Genomic DNA, 21,713 nt, shown 5'->3' on the forward strand with positions numbered 1-21,713 from the left:
AGATGCTTCTTCCCGTGTCAAAAGCTCTGCTCTTACCACAAATGACAAAGATGTATTAGAAAGCTCCTAAATTAAGTTGTTTAAGTAGCAACCACATACCAATACTTCTGTTTCATTATTTAGGCTCACAAATAACATTCAGCATCTAACTGAAAGTCATCATGGTATTTCATCTCCACACATTAACAGCATACAGTGATGCTGAGAATCCTTTTCAAACCATGCAGTCTATCTGGAACACCACAAAATACCTGACTTCTCACTCTCTCCCCCAAATGGACTCATAAAGAGTGTGATTTTTCAAGGCATTTTACCCGTGTACACAACTACCTAGCAATAAATTAAAGACTGAAATGTAAGCGGGTTTTGGCACAAAGTAGCAGCATGTCTTTAATTGTTATCTATGTGTATTTTCTGAAACAGAAGAAACCCATGAAAATTAACTTTTTCATTAGAACAGTAATTTACTGTGATGTGAGCAAGTATAAGATATATCAGCAACTTTACAAAACTCATGAGATTGAATTTATATTCATACTAGGACTCTGTTGATAATATTGTACTGTACCTGTCCAGATATAAAATTGGAGGAAATTCTAATTTGTTGTGTATCTTCTCTGGTCTCCCCAAAGCCTGATTAAACTCAAATCTTGATAGCTCAAAAGTTAAGACAGGAGGCAGCTCAGTGAACCAATGCTGAACAAAAGAAAAACAGAAAACCCCACAATGAACGCCTTCCAATAGCAGAACTTCAGTAATAATGGTACAATACCTGCAGACTGACAAAGCTATGGGAGAAATAGGTTTTAGAGGGTGGATTGGCATAAGCTTTCCAAAGTTCCCATCTTTCCCCTTCACTGTAAACAAAGACCATTTGTCACCCATGCTGCATCAGAGCTTTTCAACTCATCCATCACTATCTGCATTAAAGCAGAGCAGGCAGGAAGGCTTCTTCCTTTCACATTTATCTCACTCATATTAAAAGCGGCCTACGCTTGAACCTACTTGCCTTGCCAACTTGTCCTGTTCTCTTTTAAGTCTCCAATGCCACTGAAAGGGTTGTTTACACTGTATCAAGTGCTCTTCCCCCTGGTTCCCTCTGACTCAAGTTTCTGACCCTTTCTTTCACCTGATATCAAAGTTTCTAATGACCACCTCTGAAGCAAGATCAGCCAGTACCCTGGGCTGGGTCAGACAAGCTCTCTCAGCACTGTAAAACTGATACTTTTACTTGAAATCCCCTCCCTACTAACAACCTCTCCTGAAGTTTCTGCACATGTCTCTGAAAAAATCACTGCTAGTCTGTCCACAACCTGCCTACACCGTCATGACCTTATCCCAGTTCTCTCCGAGTATTCAGTACAGGTTTATTCTTAGTCCTCATTTCATTCCTTACACACTTTGTTTCTCAACTACAAGACAAATTCAGCTCCAAATTGAGCATTAGAGTTAGTTTTTTCTCCCCACTCTACAACATAAAAACCATGACCTATCCATTTAATACATTTTGGATGTCTAACCATCAGCTCAAGCTTCCCTGATCACTGCGGACACCGCTGCCACATATTTCTGACACCAATGCCCGTAGCCCAGATGTGGCATTTGACAGGACTCACTTCAAGTTCTCCTATCCAGCCACATGTCTTGAATAGCCTTTTCATACAATACCTCTGAGACAGCTCTTTATTCCTGTGCTCATGGCTAAAATTCAGGTCTAGGTTCTCATCACTCCACATGTCTGCAATGTTTCCTCTCTTCTCCCCTTGCCTGGCCTTGGTGCACGTAGTCTTGTCACGTAAGTTTCCAGCATGTTGCTGAATTTTCCCAGTTCACTGCCTTCAGCATCATTCCTCTCACCTGTTTACATGCAAAGTGAGCTGCCTTCCCTTTTCTTGCCTGTTTCAGCCTCCACTAACCACTTTTTCAGTTTCAAAGGAGATATCATGACCTCTCTCTTGCAGCAACCTCACACAGCAATAAATCTCAATGCTGAAGTCAGCAAAGCAACACCACAGCCCTTCCTCCTGAAACCCTTTCATTCCAAGGCCTTAAAACCACTTAATGGTGACCAAGCTGCTGATGGGCTGAAGTTCATCAACCATGATGCTGACGAACATGATCTCATTTTCCTCACACTTCTAACTCAAAGTCAGAAGTACACTGACCTCCATCTTCTCTTGAATTTGAATTTTAAGTTACTTGGGACACAGAATGTTTCTTTTTCTCTGTTTGTACATTAGCTTGCTTGCTGACACCCTACTCCGTGGCTGAGGCTTTTAGGCATTGTGATAATATTTGTAATAATAATGAACAACAAGCTAAATACCCCATTAAAGGCAATGGTGGGAACAAGGAGGGGGTTAAAAAACAGGATATTACTTTCAGGATCTTTTAACACATGCAACTACCACACGAATATTCTCTTTAAGCTTTGATATCTACCAGCTTGGATGAATGCCACTTGAAGTCTTTTTTTCAGCAGAGACAGACTTCATTAAAACTACAAAAAATTCAGCTTCCTTCAGCACCACCAAACCTTCTAATGCACTGTAAAATCTTTGAAGCATTTTGTTTAAACATAACTACTAACAGCAGCAATCACTATAAATTTGTTACGTTTCCCTGAAGCAATTTACTTGGCCCTGGTAATAATGCAGTAATGTTTTTCTAGATTAGAACTTTATCTTTAGAACATTACCTTTCTTATTTTGCCACTGTTGTCAGCCTGTCATATGACTATTTCGCTCCCATGTCCACATGCTCAGAAGCCAAGCTGTTTAAAACTCACGTTTCACAGAACTCAAACCTTAACACTCTACACCTACCTGTACATGACTATTCTTCTGTTCCCTACGGTTTCTTGACATTAGAGGTTAAAAGAAGAAAACATCAAAACCAAACCAAAAAAAACCCAACCCACCCCAAGTTTGACATTTCTAGTCAAGCACTTATAACTAAACTGACATTTTATGCATGAATGCACACAGGTTTTCACTGCAAGACAAACTTCAATCCGTATCATGAACAATTGTGCTCTTGTACTAAATACGTACAAGATTTCACCTTGCATAAAGAAACTGAATTTTGGATTGTACCAAGATATTTGTAAGATTTTTTTCTTCTAGTTGTCTTATTACAATGAGCATGTTTCCTGAAATACATTTCTGCAAATGCTGGAATAAAAAAAAAAAACAACTTGAAACATCCTGTGAAAGAAGAACATATCCAGGAAGATGTGCGAATACATTTGAAAATGCTTATGAACACCTGATTTGGTTGGTCAATATTTGATCAATAATAGCTGACCAGAAAAGGAGACTGCAAAAAGGGATGCTGTAAAACTTTTGTTGATAACACAAAATTGGAAACAGAACTGCAGACTGGAGAATTCTTTCAGTATGCATTACTAGGTTTAGTAATTAAAGGCTGTGTTTATGCTGACATGAATAAAGGCAGCAAAACTTTGTTACTGCAAAAGATTAACAGGAAGGAAGGAACTACACCTGATTTTTTTGCTTAAGAAGAAATCTTCTCAGATTTCACAAATTTAAAATAACTGTAATGAAACATAACAACCGTGTAAAGAGAAAGTAGCTCAGCCTTTACAGGTAACAGGGATTCCCATACTTCCACATCAACAACCCACAGGTTATTAGAGAGAGCCAGAGAAAAACTCCGGGCATATACATACATGCCAGCATTAAGAGGGGACATTTCAGAGCACGCCCTCTTGGTTCTAAAACCACCATCGGTACAACTACCTCTTCTCCCTAACCTGTGACTTCTGTCCAAGGAACCTCATCCATCACCTCATCCCAGCCCCAAACGCTGCATACCCCACTTCTTAGGGGGGCTCCATCTGAATCCTTCCACCCATGCTTCCAGCACACTCTGACATTTGGCAGCCTCCTGCTCTGAGCAAGAGCTCCCCTGGAAGGAACAGCAGCCCACAGAGCAAGTATTGTCTGCCCACCACCGCAAGCAAAGAGGAGGAGAATTGCCCACTGCAGGGGGCAAAGAGGGGGATATGCTGGGAAATGTCAGTGAAAAGGGGAGAGGGGAAGAAGTCTAGGGTGCTGAGGAATTACAAGATAGAGGCACAGAGGAACAACAACAATGCTCTGAAGCAATGGCCAAACACACAGCTCAGCTGCTGTTTACAGCGTGGCGCAGGGCAGCGAGTCAGAGCAGTGGTTATCTACCACAGGGCGTTACACCCATGGCCTCTCTGGAGATCAACTATCAGCAACAGGTGGAAACCAGCCTGTGCCAAATCACCACTGTAAGCACTTAATTGGGCCAGCTTTTAATAAGCATGAACTTCCTATCTTATGAAAGATACAAAAATACGATACTCCAGGAGAGATACAACCCCCCCAAACTAACTACCCAATTACGCCAGACATCAGAACCTGAACAACGGCAGGTCAAATAAAATACAACCATGACCCCCACTGAAAAATAAAGAGCACTACAACACCACTCTGAGAGAAGCCCACAGGAGCACTTACCTCCTGACCAGACTTTGCAGAGTTTTCTGAATGGAGAGATTCAATTTCCCCTTCAATCATTGCAGCTTCTAGGCACTCATGCAAATCTTTGAAGCCATTAACTTGAAGTGGATACTGGCCAAACATTTCTGTGTTTTCAAATTTTTTACCTTCACATAAGAAATAAAACAGTTAAGGTTTTAGGAACACTTACCTTAAAAAAAACCAAAAACAAACAAACACCAAAAAACCTAGGTCACCTGACCTACTCTATGGAACAATACCCACATTTACTTACTGAACAATTCAATTATCTGTATGAAAACAAGTAACTCAAAGTCGCTTAAACATAGTATTGAAAATTACTGTGTTCTCCTCTTTGGCCCATTTTTATATTAGTTTTGCATTTGTTGGTAATAAGCAAAACTCAAAATGACTTGGCACCACAGACGTATGGTAAGTTTTACACATATATATCAAAGTGCTCATCCTGCAAATAGCAGCTTGGTAATACAACCCTACATTGTATCAGCAAAGTTAGTGGAACTGCTGGTATGAAACAGCCCTTTGTATAAATATATTTTGCAAAAATAAACCACGGAAGAGAACATTCATGACTTCTGCCCTGAAAACAAGATCATAATTTGGTAACAGCATATAAAGACACAAGCTCAAACATGAGAAGAAATGGATAGCAATTGATTTCAATCTACAATTTCTATTCATTTCATCCTAAAGTCTTCTTACACCTGCCAGTTTCTTTTTATTTCATTGTTTTTTTACATACTGGTCAGCTGAGATGAGAATGTAAGGACGAAAGTAGCCAAGGCAAAAGAGCAAGTATGCTAGCTAGTAATAAGAAATCTGCAGAATGGTTTTGAAATCTGACAACAGATCATTAGATACATCGTTCCAGGCTGAAAAACAACCTGGAAGCCACTTTAAAGATCATAGCTGTTTCATTCAAATGAGTCTCATTCACTCCTGCAAGGGCGGACAGAATCACCAAAATTAAAAATACTTCCACAGTTGCTGGCCTCCTGGAAATAAAGAACACTGCAATCATGCAGATCTCCTAATTACGTGCAGATAAGACAAAGGGAAGCTTGTTGTACAGTCTTAGTACTCTCTCCCACACTGCCCTTCAGCAGGTTTCCACTGACTTGTTTTGAATAAAATGTATCTTTAAAAGGGTGAGTTACCCATACCAGAAATTGTGCAGGAAAAAAATGCAATAATTGAAATTTTAAATTGCATTAGATGAAGCTAGCTCACTGAAACACAGTAACTTGTCTTCTATATACCATTAGTGAGTGGCAAAAGTGCACTGATAATAAATTCTTGCGAGCATTTTTGCTCAGCGTCTCGCTCTAACTTCTACTGCACTTAAGTACGTACACTCAGTCCCTGAAAGTTACCAACAGTCTTTCTGGACCAGTGCAGCTCACTATATTTACCTTCAGTCTCACATTCTCAGGACAAACCTTTTGTCACAGGCTGCATGTGTATTCTCCAAGCATACTTCTGCAGAAGTATCTAAAATACTACAACTGCATCATTTACCTGCATACTTTGACAAGCAGTGAACAGACAGAAGCACAGAAGTCCAAGTAAATTCAGATGCATACCTTCAAGTACACCTACGGCTAGAAATCGCCCATAGAACAACTCCACCATTGGGTTCTTTGGTTTCTCTCCATCCCTGAAAACAGAAAGCGTGTTAGTGCAGAAATCAAACACAAAAGCTACAAACTTTTGTAAAACTACGAGCAGAATATTCTGATTTCATTATGGAAATGCTGTCTATTTTATGCAGTTACTGTTCATTAGTTTTGTACTTTCCTCTAATTACAATAACAATGATTCACATATTTGCAATGATGAGCACTTCTGAAAATTAAGTTTCAGAATATACTTAATTTAGGAGAATTTATGTAAACCAGATTCAATCCGTGAGTGGCTGAATTGTATAAAACCCTTGTAAAAACTATTTCCTGCAACACTTTAGAAACAACTATGTATTCAAAAGACAGTTTACACATGTTCACTTATACAAACGATGAGTATTTAACTGGACCAACGTTTTGGAGTATTTAAATTACACGGCTGAAAAGCAGAACTACAGTCAAATGAAAAAAATCCTAATTGATTACGCACAAAACACATCTCTACTTTATATACTTTGGGCTTCATTGAGCCAGATTTCTAACATGAAATAAGAAGGTGAAAACAGACAATTCATGGAAAATCAAAGGTATCAGCATGTATGGAAAAAACACTTAAAACTAAAACGAGCTAAAGAGTTGGATCTTGTTCAGCCATACAGTGAGAACTAGAGTTACGGTTGTTTGGTTTGCTTCCTCTCATCAAAATGTCCAATATACAGAGCTCGGGGGGAGGGGAGGAATCTTACCTCTCTTCTTCAGCTTTAATTTGGAAGGCATCTTCTAGCCAATCTAATAGTTTGTGTGTAAATTCACTAACATCTTGCTGTTGAAAAATATAAAGTGATCAGTATATACTCAGATGCATAACAGAACACTAACATAGTGCCACCTTACAAGATGAGTGTGAGTACTCCCCACCACAAGACCTCCAAAATCACAGTGGGTCTAAGACTATGTCACGATTGTGTTTTTTCTGAGTGGTGCTTAGAGCACACTAAGGCTCTAGTGTTCCTCAGCCATTACACTGTCCTGTGATCCCTATTACTTGGGCTCAGCTTTCATACCATGCTAGTCCAAAGGTATCTTATGAATCCCATTCTTCAAAACCTTTGGTATCTAAGAAGTAGTGGCTAGTATTACTTTCATCAAGCACTAAACTCAGCCTGCTGTTCTGATTAACCACCTTAGCCACACAATTTCATGTAGGAAAAATAAAGCATCTGAAGAAACAACATGTTTCTCATAAAAGCAAAATGCACCCATCAGGATTTAGGAAGGAATCCTGAATATGAATGTTCAAACTCTCCAAACTAGTATCTACACAGACAAATAGCATACGAGCACTGTACCAGCCCTGGATGGACTGTGAGACCAGAAGAATAAAGCTCTTTCAAAAATCACAGACTTAGAAGTAAACTAAGCCCTAAAAGCAAGGGTGTGGAACTATTAGTTAGTTCCTAAAATAATAGAAAGAAAGTGTACTGAAAACAGCCACACTGTGCAGAATGTTTGGGTTTTAGGTTTTGGGTTTTTGTTTTCCTTTAATAGAAGTAACTAGAGATCGCATAATATTAGAGGAAAAGCTTCAAAGACTGCGATAGTTAAAAATTTCTCTTCTGTGAACATTTTGAATTTTTGTTGTCCGTTTTCAGTATTTCAGATTTTCTGATGACCATATGAAAACATGCATAAACTTGAATGAAAATACACAGAAATTACCTGTTGGGAATCATTTGATTTAAAAGCATCTTTAAGGATTTCAACTGCTCTTGATGGGTCAACATATTTTCTCTTTGAACCAACTAGAAGTGCAAATAGGTACCTCAATTCACGCATAAAAGGCAGATTCCTGTGTTCCTGTATTTGAAGAAGAATAAAAAATATTTAACAAAGTGGTAATAAAAATCTATTTTATGAACTGAGCATATATCCAGCCAACTGTCGTACTAATAGATTACTTGTAGTACTACCAAGGTGGCGTTACATGCCTTTTACTTGTCAGTTTTACAAAATAATGTAGTTCTCTGGGAAGAAATCATATTTCAGAAACTGAAGGCTCCCTGAAACCACAACTAGATGTGGCTGTTGGACTCGACATGGGGCTGGATGGACAAGTGGACAAGCCGAGTTGCGTTTAAGACAGAACTGTTTCTCCTGAGACTTACACTGCAACAATATGCATTGATTTTACTACAATCGGTATTCCTCTAACTCCAGCAGATTCTCCTGTGAGCCTACGCGCTACCTAATACATGTTTAAGCTTATTTTTTACTGAAGACTAAATCATTATTGTTTCTCTTGACAGAATTATGAGAAATAGCCTACTCTCTACCTTTTTTTAAAATATATAGTTCATGGGGAATTTGGAGTTCTTTTTCTGGTTTCCTGGAAAGAAGCAGAAGAAATATTTTCTGCCTGCCTGTATAATGAAAAGCAACTAAACTGAAACACAAATCTGTCATGCCATAGATTAAACCACAGATTAGAAGTGCTGTGGAGATTGGGTGTCACTCACACTCCTGAGCAGACGGCTGACAAATACTTGTGGAATTAAAACCTATGCAATATCCACTTCCATTTAGAACAAATTTTCATTCAAAGGCAGCGCAGATGCCAGATGCTGGTCAAACTGGAATTACTTGATGACAACTACTTCACATGCTCATCAAACAGCAGGCTTCTTTAGCCATTCCTATGTCGATCCAGTATGCATAAAGCTTTCTGTACATAAAGTATGTTTTATTTCAGCTTTAAAAACTGTGGGGTGCATTGGAATGCGTTCCACATAATAACCAAAAAATACTTTTTCACATGAATTCCCAAGTTCTACTTGTTCTTCTAGTCCACCTTGTAAAACACCTATCAATTATAAACAATGTTCATAGAAAAGGCTGAAGACTTCATCAAATGCCACCCTAATTCAGCATTAAATTATCATAATTTAGTAATAAAATCAGTCTACTATTTACATATTTGAAGTACTTTATAACAACGAAACAGGGAACCAAACTGTGAAAGTGTTTTTTCTTACTAAAGTGACCTATTAAAAATGAATAGAATATCAAGTTTTAGACACAAATATATTTTATCAAGATGCTTCAATATGGTAATACATATGCATTATCATCTCCAAGTGTCTGTGGTCATGGTTATGTCTGTGCCAGAGCAGGTATACCTCCAAAGGAATTGTGTCCCAAGGCCAGCTCCACACTGGAGAAGGTACACCTCGAAGCATCTGTAGCTGCGGGTAAGTCCATACAGCTGCAGCACATACAACTCGAAGCACCAGCAGCCATGCATGGGGTCATGCTGGAGCACCTCAAAGCGTGTGGCCATGGATCAGCCCCGACAGAGCAGGCACGCCCCTGGAGGGACTGCAGGCAGGGGTCAGGCCGTGCTGGGTGGGTTTGCTTCTGAAGGGACTGTGGCTGTGGGTAAGGCCACGCTGCAGCAGGTCTGTCTCTGCAGGCACAGCAGCTCACGGGCAAGGCCACGCTGGACCAGGCGCACCTCAAAGCGGCTGTGGCTGCGGGTAAGTGTGTGCCACAGCAGGTACGCCCCTGGAGAGACTGTGGCTCATGGGTAAGGCTCCACTTGGAACAGGTACGTCCCTAAGAGACTGCAGTCTGTGGGTAAGTCCAAGACGGAGCAGGGGCAAGGGGCAGAGTTCATTGCAATGTTAAGCCCTATAACCTGGCCCAAGGGTCCAGGGGTGGAGATTGTAATGGAAATACCTTCAAACTGTTGTAACCTGGGATTTGAGTTGCATGTTACAGGAATTGCCATAGCAGGAACCACCTGAACCAGTGGAGGCAAAGCCTTACAAGAAGCAGTGCAAGCGCAGGAGTGACCCGACCCGAGCTCGCTTTGGTGCCCAAGAACCCCATACAACACACAACGCCTCCAGTGACCACCATAACAGATGGAGCCCAAAGTCATGGACTAAATGAACTGAAGAGACATTCTGTGGACATTTCGTAGACATGCTTGCAGGGGTAGTCCACAGGCTAGGGGAATGATACTTGTGTATTGTATCAAAGGATGGGAAGGAGGGTGGTGGTTAATGAGGTTGTATCAGAAAGTGTGGCATGACGTAAATGGTCTGGAATAAGGAGTGGACATTGTCCTGGTTTCAGCTGGGATAGAGTTAATTTTCTTCTCAGTAGCTGCTGCAGGGCTGTGTTTTGGATTTGCTGCAAGAACAATATTGATAGCATGCTGATGGTTTTGGTTGTTGCTGGGTGATGTTCATACTGAGTCAAGGACTTCGCAGTTTCTCAGGCCCTGCCAGGGACAGGGTTGGGGGGGGGCATGGGGAACTGGGAGGGGACACTGCCAGGACAGCTGACCTGAACTGGCCAAGGGGATATTCCATACCATGGGATGTCATGCTGGGTATATAAACGGGGGGAAAAAAGAAAAAGGGAGGGACATCCAGTGTTATGTCATTTGTCTTCCCTAGTAACCCTTACGTGTGATGCAGCCCTGCTCTCTTGGGGATGGCTGAACACCTGCCTGCCCATGAGAAATGGTGAATGAATTCCTTGTTTTGCTTTGCCTGCATGCGTGGCTTTTGCTTTGCCTGTTAAACTGTCTTTATCTCAACCCACGGGTTTTCTCACTTTTACTCTTCAGATCCTCTCTCCCATCTCACTGTGGGGAGAGTGAGCAAGAGGCTGCATGGGCTTAGCCACCGGCCGGGTTTAAACTATGACAGTAATATAGGTGATTGACCACAGAATATTTTAGATCTCACCTTCCTTTTGTTAATTCTGAAGTACATAGGCAGTGAGTATTATTGTATTACTTACTCAAGTTTACACTACTCATTTGGCTAGTTTTAAAAATACTTGCAGCTTTAAATTGAACAAATGGTTACTGACATCAGCAGAATTACTCGGAACAATTATCTCAGTAAAGCTTATAAAAACTTCTCTAAAACTAGAAAAATCCTTGCTGTTTTTTAAGAAAGCTCAATTATATCAGGCATGATCCTTGACCAGATTATGTGGGCATTACCACAACAGCAATTCAGACTAAACAAAGCCTAGAATCTTCAAAAGCACATGATACCTTGTCTTGAGGACTGGCTACACAAAGGACTTGCATATTCAAACAAAAGAACTAAGTGATCACAGCACAGCATACAGCTCTCAATTTTAAAGCATACTGTAGATGTACCAACACAAAATAGATTAAATTCAATTTTGATATAAACACTATATGGAAAGTTCATATTCTAAAAATTCTATTGTATCACCTATCCTGCCTTCATAAATAATTTTTTCATACACTGATGTTGGAAAAATTTATGATTAAGAAACTGTTCTAAAGCAATCCACATGTTTAATACATAGCAAGCATTCATTACTGTCAATCAATATGCCAGGACACCAACAAAATGATAATGTGGAAACAGGGGGAAAGGATGTGCTAACCTGTAGCACAGTTACCCGCTTCCTCTGATAATGAATGCTTCCTTCCATATCATTGAGGCCAAATATTTAGCTGGTCTCACAGTGTACGACACAAAAGATCTGTTCATAGACAGCAAGAGAACTGGGAAAGCAAGCTACAGTAAGTACCGAAAACCGTATCTGTTCTACAGAAGGATGCTGAGGAACACCTCAAGGAGGAAGAACTAATTTCAAAAGAAAAACAACAAAAAGAGATCGGAGATTTTAAGTATGCCCAAATTTAAAATCCAGAAAAAAGTCCAATTAGCTGAGGTAAAGAGGGTGGGGTTTCTTTTTGCTTTGGGTTTAAAGACAAAATTTATAGCAATGACTTCTGAATTTAAAATTTTACATGCCAAATTGTTAACGGTATTTGGATTCGATATATTGATAGGAAAGAACACAAACATCCCACTATGCAATAGTCCCTGAAGTACAACCACATGCTTTAATTCTCAATCAAGAGGTTGCAATGACCCTGCCATTAAACTCCACTTTTCACCAACTGGAACAACAATAGGATGTAAACCAAAGTCCTGAAAATCTGGGATTATTAAAACTTGGTCTTTATTAGCAAGGAAATTTGATCCTAAGGAATGTCAGTCACATACAGTGCTTAATACTAGGTTAAAAATAAAAAAAAAAAAAAACACACAAAATTAAGCTGAGAGAGTTTTAAAGCAAGTAAGCAGACGGAAGTAAATTTCAGAGCTTTTTTTTTTTTTGGGGGGGGGTGTCAACCGGCAGCTTATATTACAATTTAAAATCAATTTGCCTTCACCTTATAAAGAAATAAAAGCACCATATTTGAGGGCATGCATGCTTATTTCTTCTATTTTTCTAAATTCTAACTAGTGAAGTGATCTCTTTTCCTAAATTCTCCTCCAAACATATTTCACCACTAAGACAATCTTTTTTCAGCTGTAGAGAAGACAGGTGAGTATATCAGTTAATAATGTTAATTCATCTGGGGAATTTAAGTTAATGAAGGAGAGTACACAAACTACTGCCAGAGATTCTTACTAGCAGGCTTGCAGAAAGCAGGGTTTCTGCACATATCCATATACCTGCCTGGAGTCACACCGTTTCACACAGCCTTAACATTGTCTGTCATGGTCAGAATTTCTTTCTAAGAAATAGTACATTGGAATTGCTAAAGGCTCTGGGCTGCTAGTGTCAATGTTTGGGCAAGGCTTTTTTTCAAAGACAAGAGCAGCTTGTCATTATCTATTTTATATCACCTCTTAGATACCAACTGTTTTTTACACCCTGAAAAAAAAGAAGGTAAAGAATTCTGAGTACTGGAGGATATTAGTAACACGAGTTATAAGATGAATAATGAAATACCAGGCAGAAAGTCAATCTAAAAATGAAGAAAATAAATAATTCAGTACAACTCTTCGGTAAAGCAAGATTTATCCTGTCTTTCTCACTAAAATACATTGTCCTGTCACCCTCTTGTAACATGCTCCCAATACTACCCTTGCTGTATTTGCACACTCTCATGAACCAATGCAAACACATTTTCCTAAAAAACAAAACAAACAAACAAACAAACCAACCCACAAACCAAAACACAAACCAAGTGACAACTTGCTCTTTGAATGGAGGAGGGCGGGCAGGCAGGGGAGAAATCACACAGTTCTGACCGAACATTCAGCTTCCCTTTTATGGCACATACCGAGAGGTTTAGCAAATGGACACTATCTTCTCTATGTCTGTTTTGTTTTGCAGCACTTACTTTTGCTAGTGAACATTCCAGTCAAGCCTGAAGTGCCAAACAAATTAGAACAGGCTAACAACATGCTCCCTTTTTAAAATCCAAAAGGAAGGAGCAAGAGGCAATAGTCTAATTTCTGGATATGTAAGAATTCACTGCTCTGTAAACCCCTGCTAAAAATCAGGGCATCAAGTGCCTTCACACTTCATACAGCCACTTCCTCTTCCCATTTCTTCCTTTATATTTCATAACATAGAAGCCAAGGTGCCTATATGTATCTCTCCTCAGAGGGCATCCATAAAGGAAGAAAAACCAGTCTCTTTTGTCCCTCAGTCCATGAGCTTCCCCTGCTTGCTAGTCTGAGGTCACAAGAAGCCTAAACCGAGGTGTCCCCTCCCCAGTCCCAAATAAGTACAAGAATAAACATGGGAAAATTGATGCTTACATTCACCTCATGAAAAGGGCAGAAGAGACAAGGTAATAACCAAAAGCTTAATCTCAGCTTGGATTGTGAGTTACAACTGATTAATATCCCAAAAAAACCAATGAAGTGGCCAGGCCAACACTAACATTGCTGGCAAAGCTATACAGATCAAAAGCATGCAGGTAACCAAAAAAGCATGCCTTAGCTGCAGTGTGAGGGAACTAGAATAAAATATGTTTGCTAATACAAGCTACATTCACATCAGAAATGCTCACCCACTGGCAGCAGTGCTGCTACAACTCTTACCAGCAAAATCCTTCCACTGACCCTGGTCTAAGCAGCAGTACACTGAGCAAACTCTGGCTCCTTCAGCACCCTGCCCCACACTCTCGTGAGGCTAATGTACTTTATGTAAGATCAGTAATAGGAATCTCGGAGAAATGTTAATTAGCACCTATAAAACTCATGCTAATTTGAGCTAGAGAACAGTGTAAAATTCAATTACAAGAGAGAAATGCCCTTTCCAGCCACCAGGGGAAGTTAGCTTCTAATTTTACCTTTTGGTTTCGGGGCAAGTCTTGAGCATTTGCAGGAGGATTGAAATTCAAAACTAGTCTTCGAAACTCCAGCAGGTTAAACAATGACTGAAAAGAAAAAAATTAAAAACATTTAAGGACTTCTACAAACAATACTGAATTCTTTCAAATCATGCCTTAGTGAAATAAATGAGATGTTTAAGATCTGAAATGAAACCTTAGCATTGCACAAGCTAGATTTCACTTAACTTCGCTTTTTTCATGAGAAGACAATTATTATTTTTTGCCACGAAAACAGCATAATAAAAGAACTTCTTTACACTTAATCACACCAATGGAACAATAATTTTAAATATAGGTAAATTATTTTTTGTAACAAGAATTTCATTAGTTGTAAACCTCAGTTTTCAAAATGAAATTAAAGCCTTTTAGCCATGTAAAATTCATCTTGTAGCCCCTCTATCATCTGCCTCCTCCATGCAGAGAGTACACCTTCATCTATGTGACTTAAAACCATGCAATGGATCTCTACTTTCTGCATTCTGTCCACTCCTCCCATTATTCTAGGATCTGAATGATGTACATTACAGTAAGGAAACTGGGTTATACAACATTGCACGTAACGAACCGATAACATTCTCATTTCACAAACAATAAGAAACAAATGAAATCGGGTGTCCACAAGCACACCCACAAAGAACCCCACAGTGTAACACACACGCTTCAGCCTAGAGAGTAGAAGAACAAGATTTTGTTGGCAAAATAAAGTCAAAAGCAGTGGCTGAGAACTGAAGTCCTCAGCACTTGTGTAACTGCATCACTGCTTTTCTGAACAGGCAGACAGCACTTCAACTAAAGTTCACTGCATTACCACAGGCTAGCGTTCTGATGAAGAAAGCGTAGCAGAAAAGTTCTAAAGCATTTTAAACACGCTCCTCAGAGAAGCACAGGAAAGATCTGCCCTCCTATTCATATCCTTTGGGTTTATAATCTATAATAAACTCCCCCCTCCCCCGCCCCCAAAGCCCCCAATCACATATTAGTTATTGATTGTGGAAAGGCAGAGTTTGCCTACCCCAGCAATAGACTTTGATCCCACAACTTGTCCAGGTAAAGATTTCAGTCACAGACCACAGCTAATTTAACAGGATTTCAACACCACAGTGCAAAAACAAATTGTGAAGAGGCACTGTATTTATTCTAATAATTTAGAATATGTTGCAAGGAAAAAAAGCTGAGTTGATGCTTTTCAGAAACATTTTCACCTCTCGGTGGAAGAGCCTGTACCAGTTTTAACTTCTTCCCATACCCCACAGTTTACAGCATCTCCAGCAAGATGAAAAGGCTAAAGTTGTCTTTCCTAACATTTTTAGATTTAAGAGTAAGTAATAGAAAAAATATTCACAAACACCAAACAAAACAGACCTTTCTGACCTTGCTAAATCAACAAACAATGGAGTAGTCAGGCTTTTTTTTTCTTTTTCTGTTTTGCTGTTCAAAACACAGGTTCCCCTTTTATCCACCCTTGCAAAGAAGGGAGATCAAAACCCAGAGTCCTTTGTTTACTTACTCAAAGCATGGAAAATGTTAATATTTAATTCAAGTGTCATTCTAGAAGTTCATACTAATTGAACTTATGTCTCATGATGTAACAGCATTCCACCGGTGGGCTCTTCATCAAGCAAAACATAGCACGGTCTTATGCACAAAACAAACCAGCTGCTGAAATATAATGTCCAAAGATTGACTTCTCTCCATTACTAATCCAAGTACCATCAAAGGGCCAAGAAGCTGAGCTAGCCAAATTTGTTTATGTGCATTATGAAATGAGTACAGAAAACTGTACTAAAGTTTAGAATTTTTGCCTGGCATTCAATCCACAAGTTTCTCACAAAAATTCTATTTCTTCAGTCTAGAACTCTGAACTGTGAACACGTAACCCCGTGTTTTACTAAGATGAATGAACTTAATTATTCTCAGCAGCTTACAGAAGTGAAAGGATTGTCCGGTGTGCTCATTTCTTCTTCTTCAGCTTTGCTTTACTCAGAATTTCCTATGCAGGATATTCAGTTGTTAAACTTTTCTCTAGAACAGCTTATGCTGTGCGTGGTCATACTAAGATGCAGCAGAACACTCACAGTTAACCTACTGCCAACAACATAAATGCTAACAGGACAGTATCATGCTGTAGCTCTTCTATATTGAGTTAAATTAAATTCAGGAAACTTCTACCTTCACAAAAGAAAAGATAATTTCCCAGTGCAAGTGCAAACAAGTATATACTAAGCATGCCTGAGACGAACTAATTTTTGTGCCCAGTGTACCTCAAGGAGGAACCTACAGTTCTTCCTGAGGTAAGGAGATCTAAACAAGCTCACCTAAGCCCTCAGCACAGCTGAGACCCCCCCACCCCAGTGCTTCAGAAAGGGGTTAGGCAATACAATTCCTAATGTGCTGAGCCCTCCATTGCCCAGGCTTCCTACACCCAGGGTAAGTAATGCCATGGAGCAGAAGCTGTTCTTCTGCAGCCACCAGGAGAGACACAGCAGAGACTGTCCCTGGCCTAAGTGCCACCCACTGGCCCCAGGCCAAAGCACTGGCCTTCCAAACACATTGCATGGGGCAGCACTTCACCTCTCACCCACTTGGCTTCAGCTACAGAAAGGTGTCCGGAGTCCCACTGCAAGAAAACAGTCTGGATCTAAAAGCTGGATACTTCAAAAGCTGGATACTTCATTTCTACTGGTCTTGATCAAGTATGTTTTAAATTTACCAGTGTAAAGCATGCAAAAATTACTCATACAAGAACAATTCTCCAAAAGGTGGGGTGTTCCCCCCTTCCCCCCTATGTATTTAAACCTATTTAAAAGCTGTCACCTGGAAACTTGACCAAGCTAAGGCTAAGATAAGTTACATCAATTCAAATTATCATGAAAACAAACAGATTTTTAGAACACCTCCCTCCTATCATGTCAGTTTGGGGGCTAAACAAGATAGTGAACAAAAATTAGAATAAAAACACCACCAAAAATCCAGTGTCAGTTTAGGCCATTGAAGCTAACCATGCTGAATGACAACAGACACACTGTGGCTTTCTCCTGCTGTAGGTGCTGATGATGTATATGTAATTTCTGTTGTGCCAGAGCTTGGTAGAGTTGAAGCTTCAAGACTTTAAGACACTGAAAACATTAGCTATTCTGAATAATGTCTACCCACACTATATAGAGTCCAAATGCAATTTCAGAGTATAACCTGCCTTGGCTTTACCTAAAACACCCTGCTTATCCCTTTCCCCGCTTAATGTCTAGGATTATCAAACATAAGGACCCTGGCAGAATTTAGGTTGCTTGAGTAAAGAATTAATTCTTAACATTCAAGAACTGTAACATTGCATTAATACAACAAGAATATAAATTAGTCATCATACTAAATCTATAAAAGCTTGGCATGCAACACAGCTCATGAAGAGCCACCAGCAGAGTCCTAAAATAGCAAAGTTACTGCTATCAACAATACTTGGAGAGTAGGAAAACAGTACTTCTGCATCTAGGTAACAGATGACTTACCAAGCTCCCGCACAAAGCTTTAGACAGGCTTTCTGATGGATTCTTGCAAGTTCTGTGAGCACAGAGCACTAAAACCAGCCGTTTCACTAACAAATGTAAGAAAACCCTTCACTTTCTTTGACTAGCAATTTTGTATTTGTTCCCACCATTGAGAACAAAAAAGCAAGAAATTCTGCACAAGAACTGGGGAATTCTTAATATGGATCAACTTTACACAAGTTTACATGAAAACCCTAATTTCGCAATACCAGGAACACAGCCACCTCCCCATTCAATTCACAAAGGTTAAGCTTGGAAAGGAGGACTTTCAAGTTGTTTCAGACTACTAATTCTAAACGAGTCAGCAAGATGACAAAAACATTCTCATTTGGCTGAAAATCATCTAGGATATTTTAAGTAGAATGGATACATTTGACCAGGGCTGTTAACGGCTGCAGAAGACCTGAGTTTCTAAGGTGATAAGAGAAACAAAAGCAAAACCCAACCAGTTACTAACGATGCTTAGCAAACCAAATAGGACAGATCTACTGGTACACAGCTGGAACACCACTAGTGTATTGTGAAATGTGATCATCATTCCAGTTTCTCTTAGAGCAGCCCCAAGAAAAAGTTGTGCAATTTCCATTCTTGTGGGAGGCCACAGACTCCCTGTTTGTAGGCTCTGTCTTGCTAAAGGGAAGGCTTTTACCTTTTACCATCAAGGCAAGGATGCAATGACTGGCGTAGGTGTACATAAGGATACCTATGTGTCAACAGCCAATACTGGCTAGGAATTTGTCCAAATTAGTGCCAAGGCTTGAGTTTTAACTGGAAAAAAATACAAAGACTAACTTGAATTTTGGCATAGAAAATTTAGGAAGGACTTAATTTGGCTAGTACCCAAAACCTAAATGTATCTTATTAGCACAGCTTGAAGAGCAACTCTTTGGCAGAAGAGTACGCGTTCCTACAGAGTTCCTAAAGGAATTGCTTCAGGTACTGGCATTTAGCTAAAACATGATCTTGTGTAAGTTGAAAGCTTATATATGCATTAACACATCACAACACCTATTTGCCTCATTTAGTCATCTGGGGCATTTTACGCATTTACAATTTTACATTTATTCAGATTTTAAAGCCACGAAGCAGAGACCATCTACCTTCATTCTGAGGAACAAGCACAGAGGAATCTCAAAGAACGAATACATTATTATTGCACTAAAAATAAAAAGCAAAAATAGAGCTCTACCTGTGTCATTAAGTATATTATTTGGAATAGTTTGCCAACATAACAAATTAGACTTACATTTTCACTTTATAAACAATTTTGGTGATGTACTGTATAGAGAGCTAGTTTTAGTGGGGTAGATTAGCCATTATTAGGAATAATTTTTTATTCATGCCATTAATCTAAATCAAAGAAAACACAGAACTTTATGGAATGTTATGTTCCCACCTGCATGCATTAGCATATGTTCCTTCCAATAACATTAAGAACTTCAAATACCGAAAACTATTACATTTAAAGTACTATGGGGGTTCCAAATAAAAGTAATCCTAAACACTGCACTTAGGCTTATTAGTGACTTAACCTCCCTGCATGCCTCAGATTGAATATTAGTGTCCGAAGCTCCATGCTGCAAAAACATAACCAACTTCACTGGCAACCAAGCCCACTTCTCTCCAACGTTCAAGTCTTTTGGAATCTATACCACTAAATTGGGAGAATCACTTCTCCCTCCTCTTTAAGGCCTTCCCAACTTTTCTATTTATTGATCTATGTTACTGTTTTCTCTTTTGGTTCGTATTTTTAAACGTACTTTTCTCACAACAAAGCCCATGAAGTAGCTGTTTGTTGCCTCTGCGCTGGCCGCTCTCTGCTCCTGCATTATGGTCCTTTCCACCCAGCACGTCCTTACAACTCACACTTGGGCTGCCTCCTGCTCCGCTCTTGGACATTTTACTCGTGTAAGTGCTAAGTCCTGTTGTCAGAATAGACTAATGATGGGCATTAAATGTAGTCATCAGGCCTATGTTTGAGCCTACGCATGCACTGCACAGCAGTAAAACTCAGCAAGCACGGATACAACAAGAATTCTACCTGCAGTGCTTAAACTAAAAGGAAACCGCTATGTGGATATTCAAATGAGTTTAAACACATTTTACTTGCAATGTAGAAAGTTACTGTAACAAGACTATTGAGAATTTTAAATATATGTTCTCTTCAGCATATAATAGCCCCGTGTTTTGTCTTTTACCTTTTAGAGAAAAAACAACCAAGCCTTAAGAAAATGAGGAAGTCACCCAAAATACATTCCTGAATCTGCTTTTCTCCATGCATTGAGAATTTGGCACAGTCAAAAGCCTTCCTGAAAATCCCCACATTCTTTAGAAAATTGCATGTAAGGAAGAGGGAAGGGAAGAGAGGAAAACAGCTTCCAAGCTGGGACTTGAGCAGATTTCTGTTCAAACCTCATTGTGAAAGTATAGGAAGAGGAGGGTTTTCTTCCACTCTCCCTCTCTGAAACAAAACTCCTACAGACAGATATGACACTGTCTTATGGCTGAACTTCTGCAGAATAACTCCACATGTACAGTCGCAGCAGTCAGGGAAATACTTAGCATTTTCAAAGTCACAAAGACATTCAATCCCAGGTCTTAAAAGCTTTGGAAAGTATCTCAAAAAAGATGTTTTTATTTATGAACAGTTAACGAATCAGCATTCCAAAACACTGAAAAACAGGGTATGAAACACAGTTTTAAGCTGTCATGTTTTGCTTTTCCAAAAGGCTGAGGTGTAACATGGAAGAAGATGGGAAACAGCTTTCATATTGTTTGATACTGAAAAGTCAAACAACTGGCTTGTATCAGAAAGAGCGTGGCCAGCCGGACAAGTGCAGTGATCGTCCCCCCGTACTCAGCTCTGGTGAGGCTGCACCTCAAATCCCGTGTTCAGTTTTGGGTCCCTCACTACAAGAGGGGCACGGAGGTGCTGGAGCGTGTCCAGAGAAGGGCAACGAAGCTGGTGAAGGGTCTGGAGCACAAGTCCTATGAGGAGCAGCTGGGGGAACTGGGGTGGTTTAGTCTGGAGAGGAGGATGCTCAGGGGATCTCCCTACCACTACCTGAAAGGAGGCTGTAGGCAGGGGGGGGTCGGTCTCTTCTCCCAATTAACTAGCAACAGGACAAGAGAAAATGGCCTCAAGTTGCACCAGAGGAGGTTTAGATTGGGTGTTAGGAAAAATGTCTTCACTGAAAGGTGGTCAAGCATTGGAGCAGGCTGCCCAGGGAGGTGGTGGAATCACCAAACCCCGGAGCATAATTTTAAAGACACATAGATGCGGTGCTTAGTGACAGACTTGGCAGTCTAGGGTTAATGGCTGGACTTTATGATCTCAAAGATCTTTTCCAACCTAAATCTTTCTATGATTCTATTCTAAACTAACTTAAGACCTCTAGCAGACTTGGGTTAACATTTTGAACAAACAGCTCACCATGCTATTACCAGCTGGCACTGAGAGAACATTTACTTGTTTATAGCAACAAACTCAGAACATTACTGCAATTCAGAAGACGGATAAGTATGATATGTGTCCAGAAGAATTCACTTTATACTCGTGTCTTGGCACATACTAAAAAATGCCATTCAACCACTCCTCTATTACACGTTCGAAGCAAGAAAAAATTCTATTAGAACATAAAGTAACAGCCAGCATCTCTTTATATGGTTATGGTTTTCAACTTCTTGCCTAAACGCACAACAACATGAAATAAGTTTGTGGTACAACTTTAAAGAACACACCTAAAGAATGCAATGGCTTTATGCCCTTCCGAACCTAGGAACTGCACACAGGATCACAACCCAACACTTATTC

The 21,713-nt window shown here is 39.8% G+C and overlaps 1 protein-coding gene across 2 annotated transcripts in view; it reads right to left on the reverse strand.

The window, feature by feature from the left end:
* USP25 (ubiquitin specific peptidase 25) overlaps nt 1-21,713 on the reverse strand; it is a 97,959-nt gene that overhangs the window by 29,079 nt on the left and 47,167 nt on the right. For both annotated transcript variants that reach the window (XM_037377838.1, XM_037377837.1), the window contains exons 6-11: nt 14,316-14,402; nt 7,877-8,014; nt 6,904-6,980; nt 6,119-6,192; nt 4,512-4,660; nt 569-696 (exon numbers count right to left, since the gene is read on the reverse strand). In XM_037377838.1, coding sequence (XP_037233735.1) covers nt 569-696; nt 4,512-4,660; nt 6,119-6,192; nt 6,904-6,980; nt 7,877-8,014; nt 14,316-14,402 — 653 coding nt within the window. The remainder of the gene's footprint in view (nt 1-568; nt 697-4,511; nt 4,661-6,118; nt 6,193-6,903; nt 6,981-7,876; nt 8,015-14,315; nt 14,403-21,713) is intronic.

This window comes from Falco rusticolus, chromosome 2 (genome assembly GCF_015220075.1).
Source record: "Falco rusticolus isolate bFalRus1 chromosome 2, bFalRus1.pri, whole genome shotgun sequence".
NCBI lineage: Eukaryota > Metazoa > Chordata > Aves > Falconiformes > Falconidae > Falco > Falco rusticolus.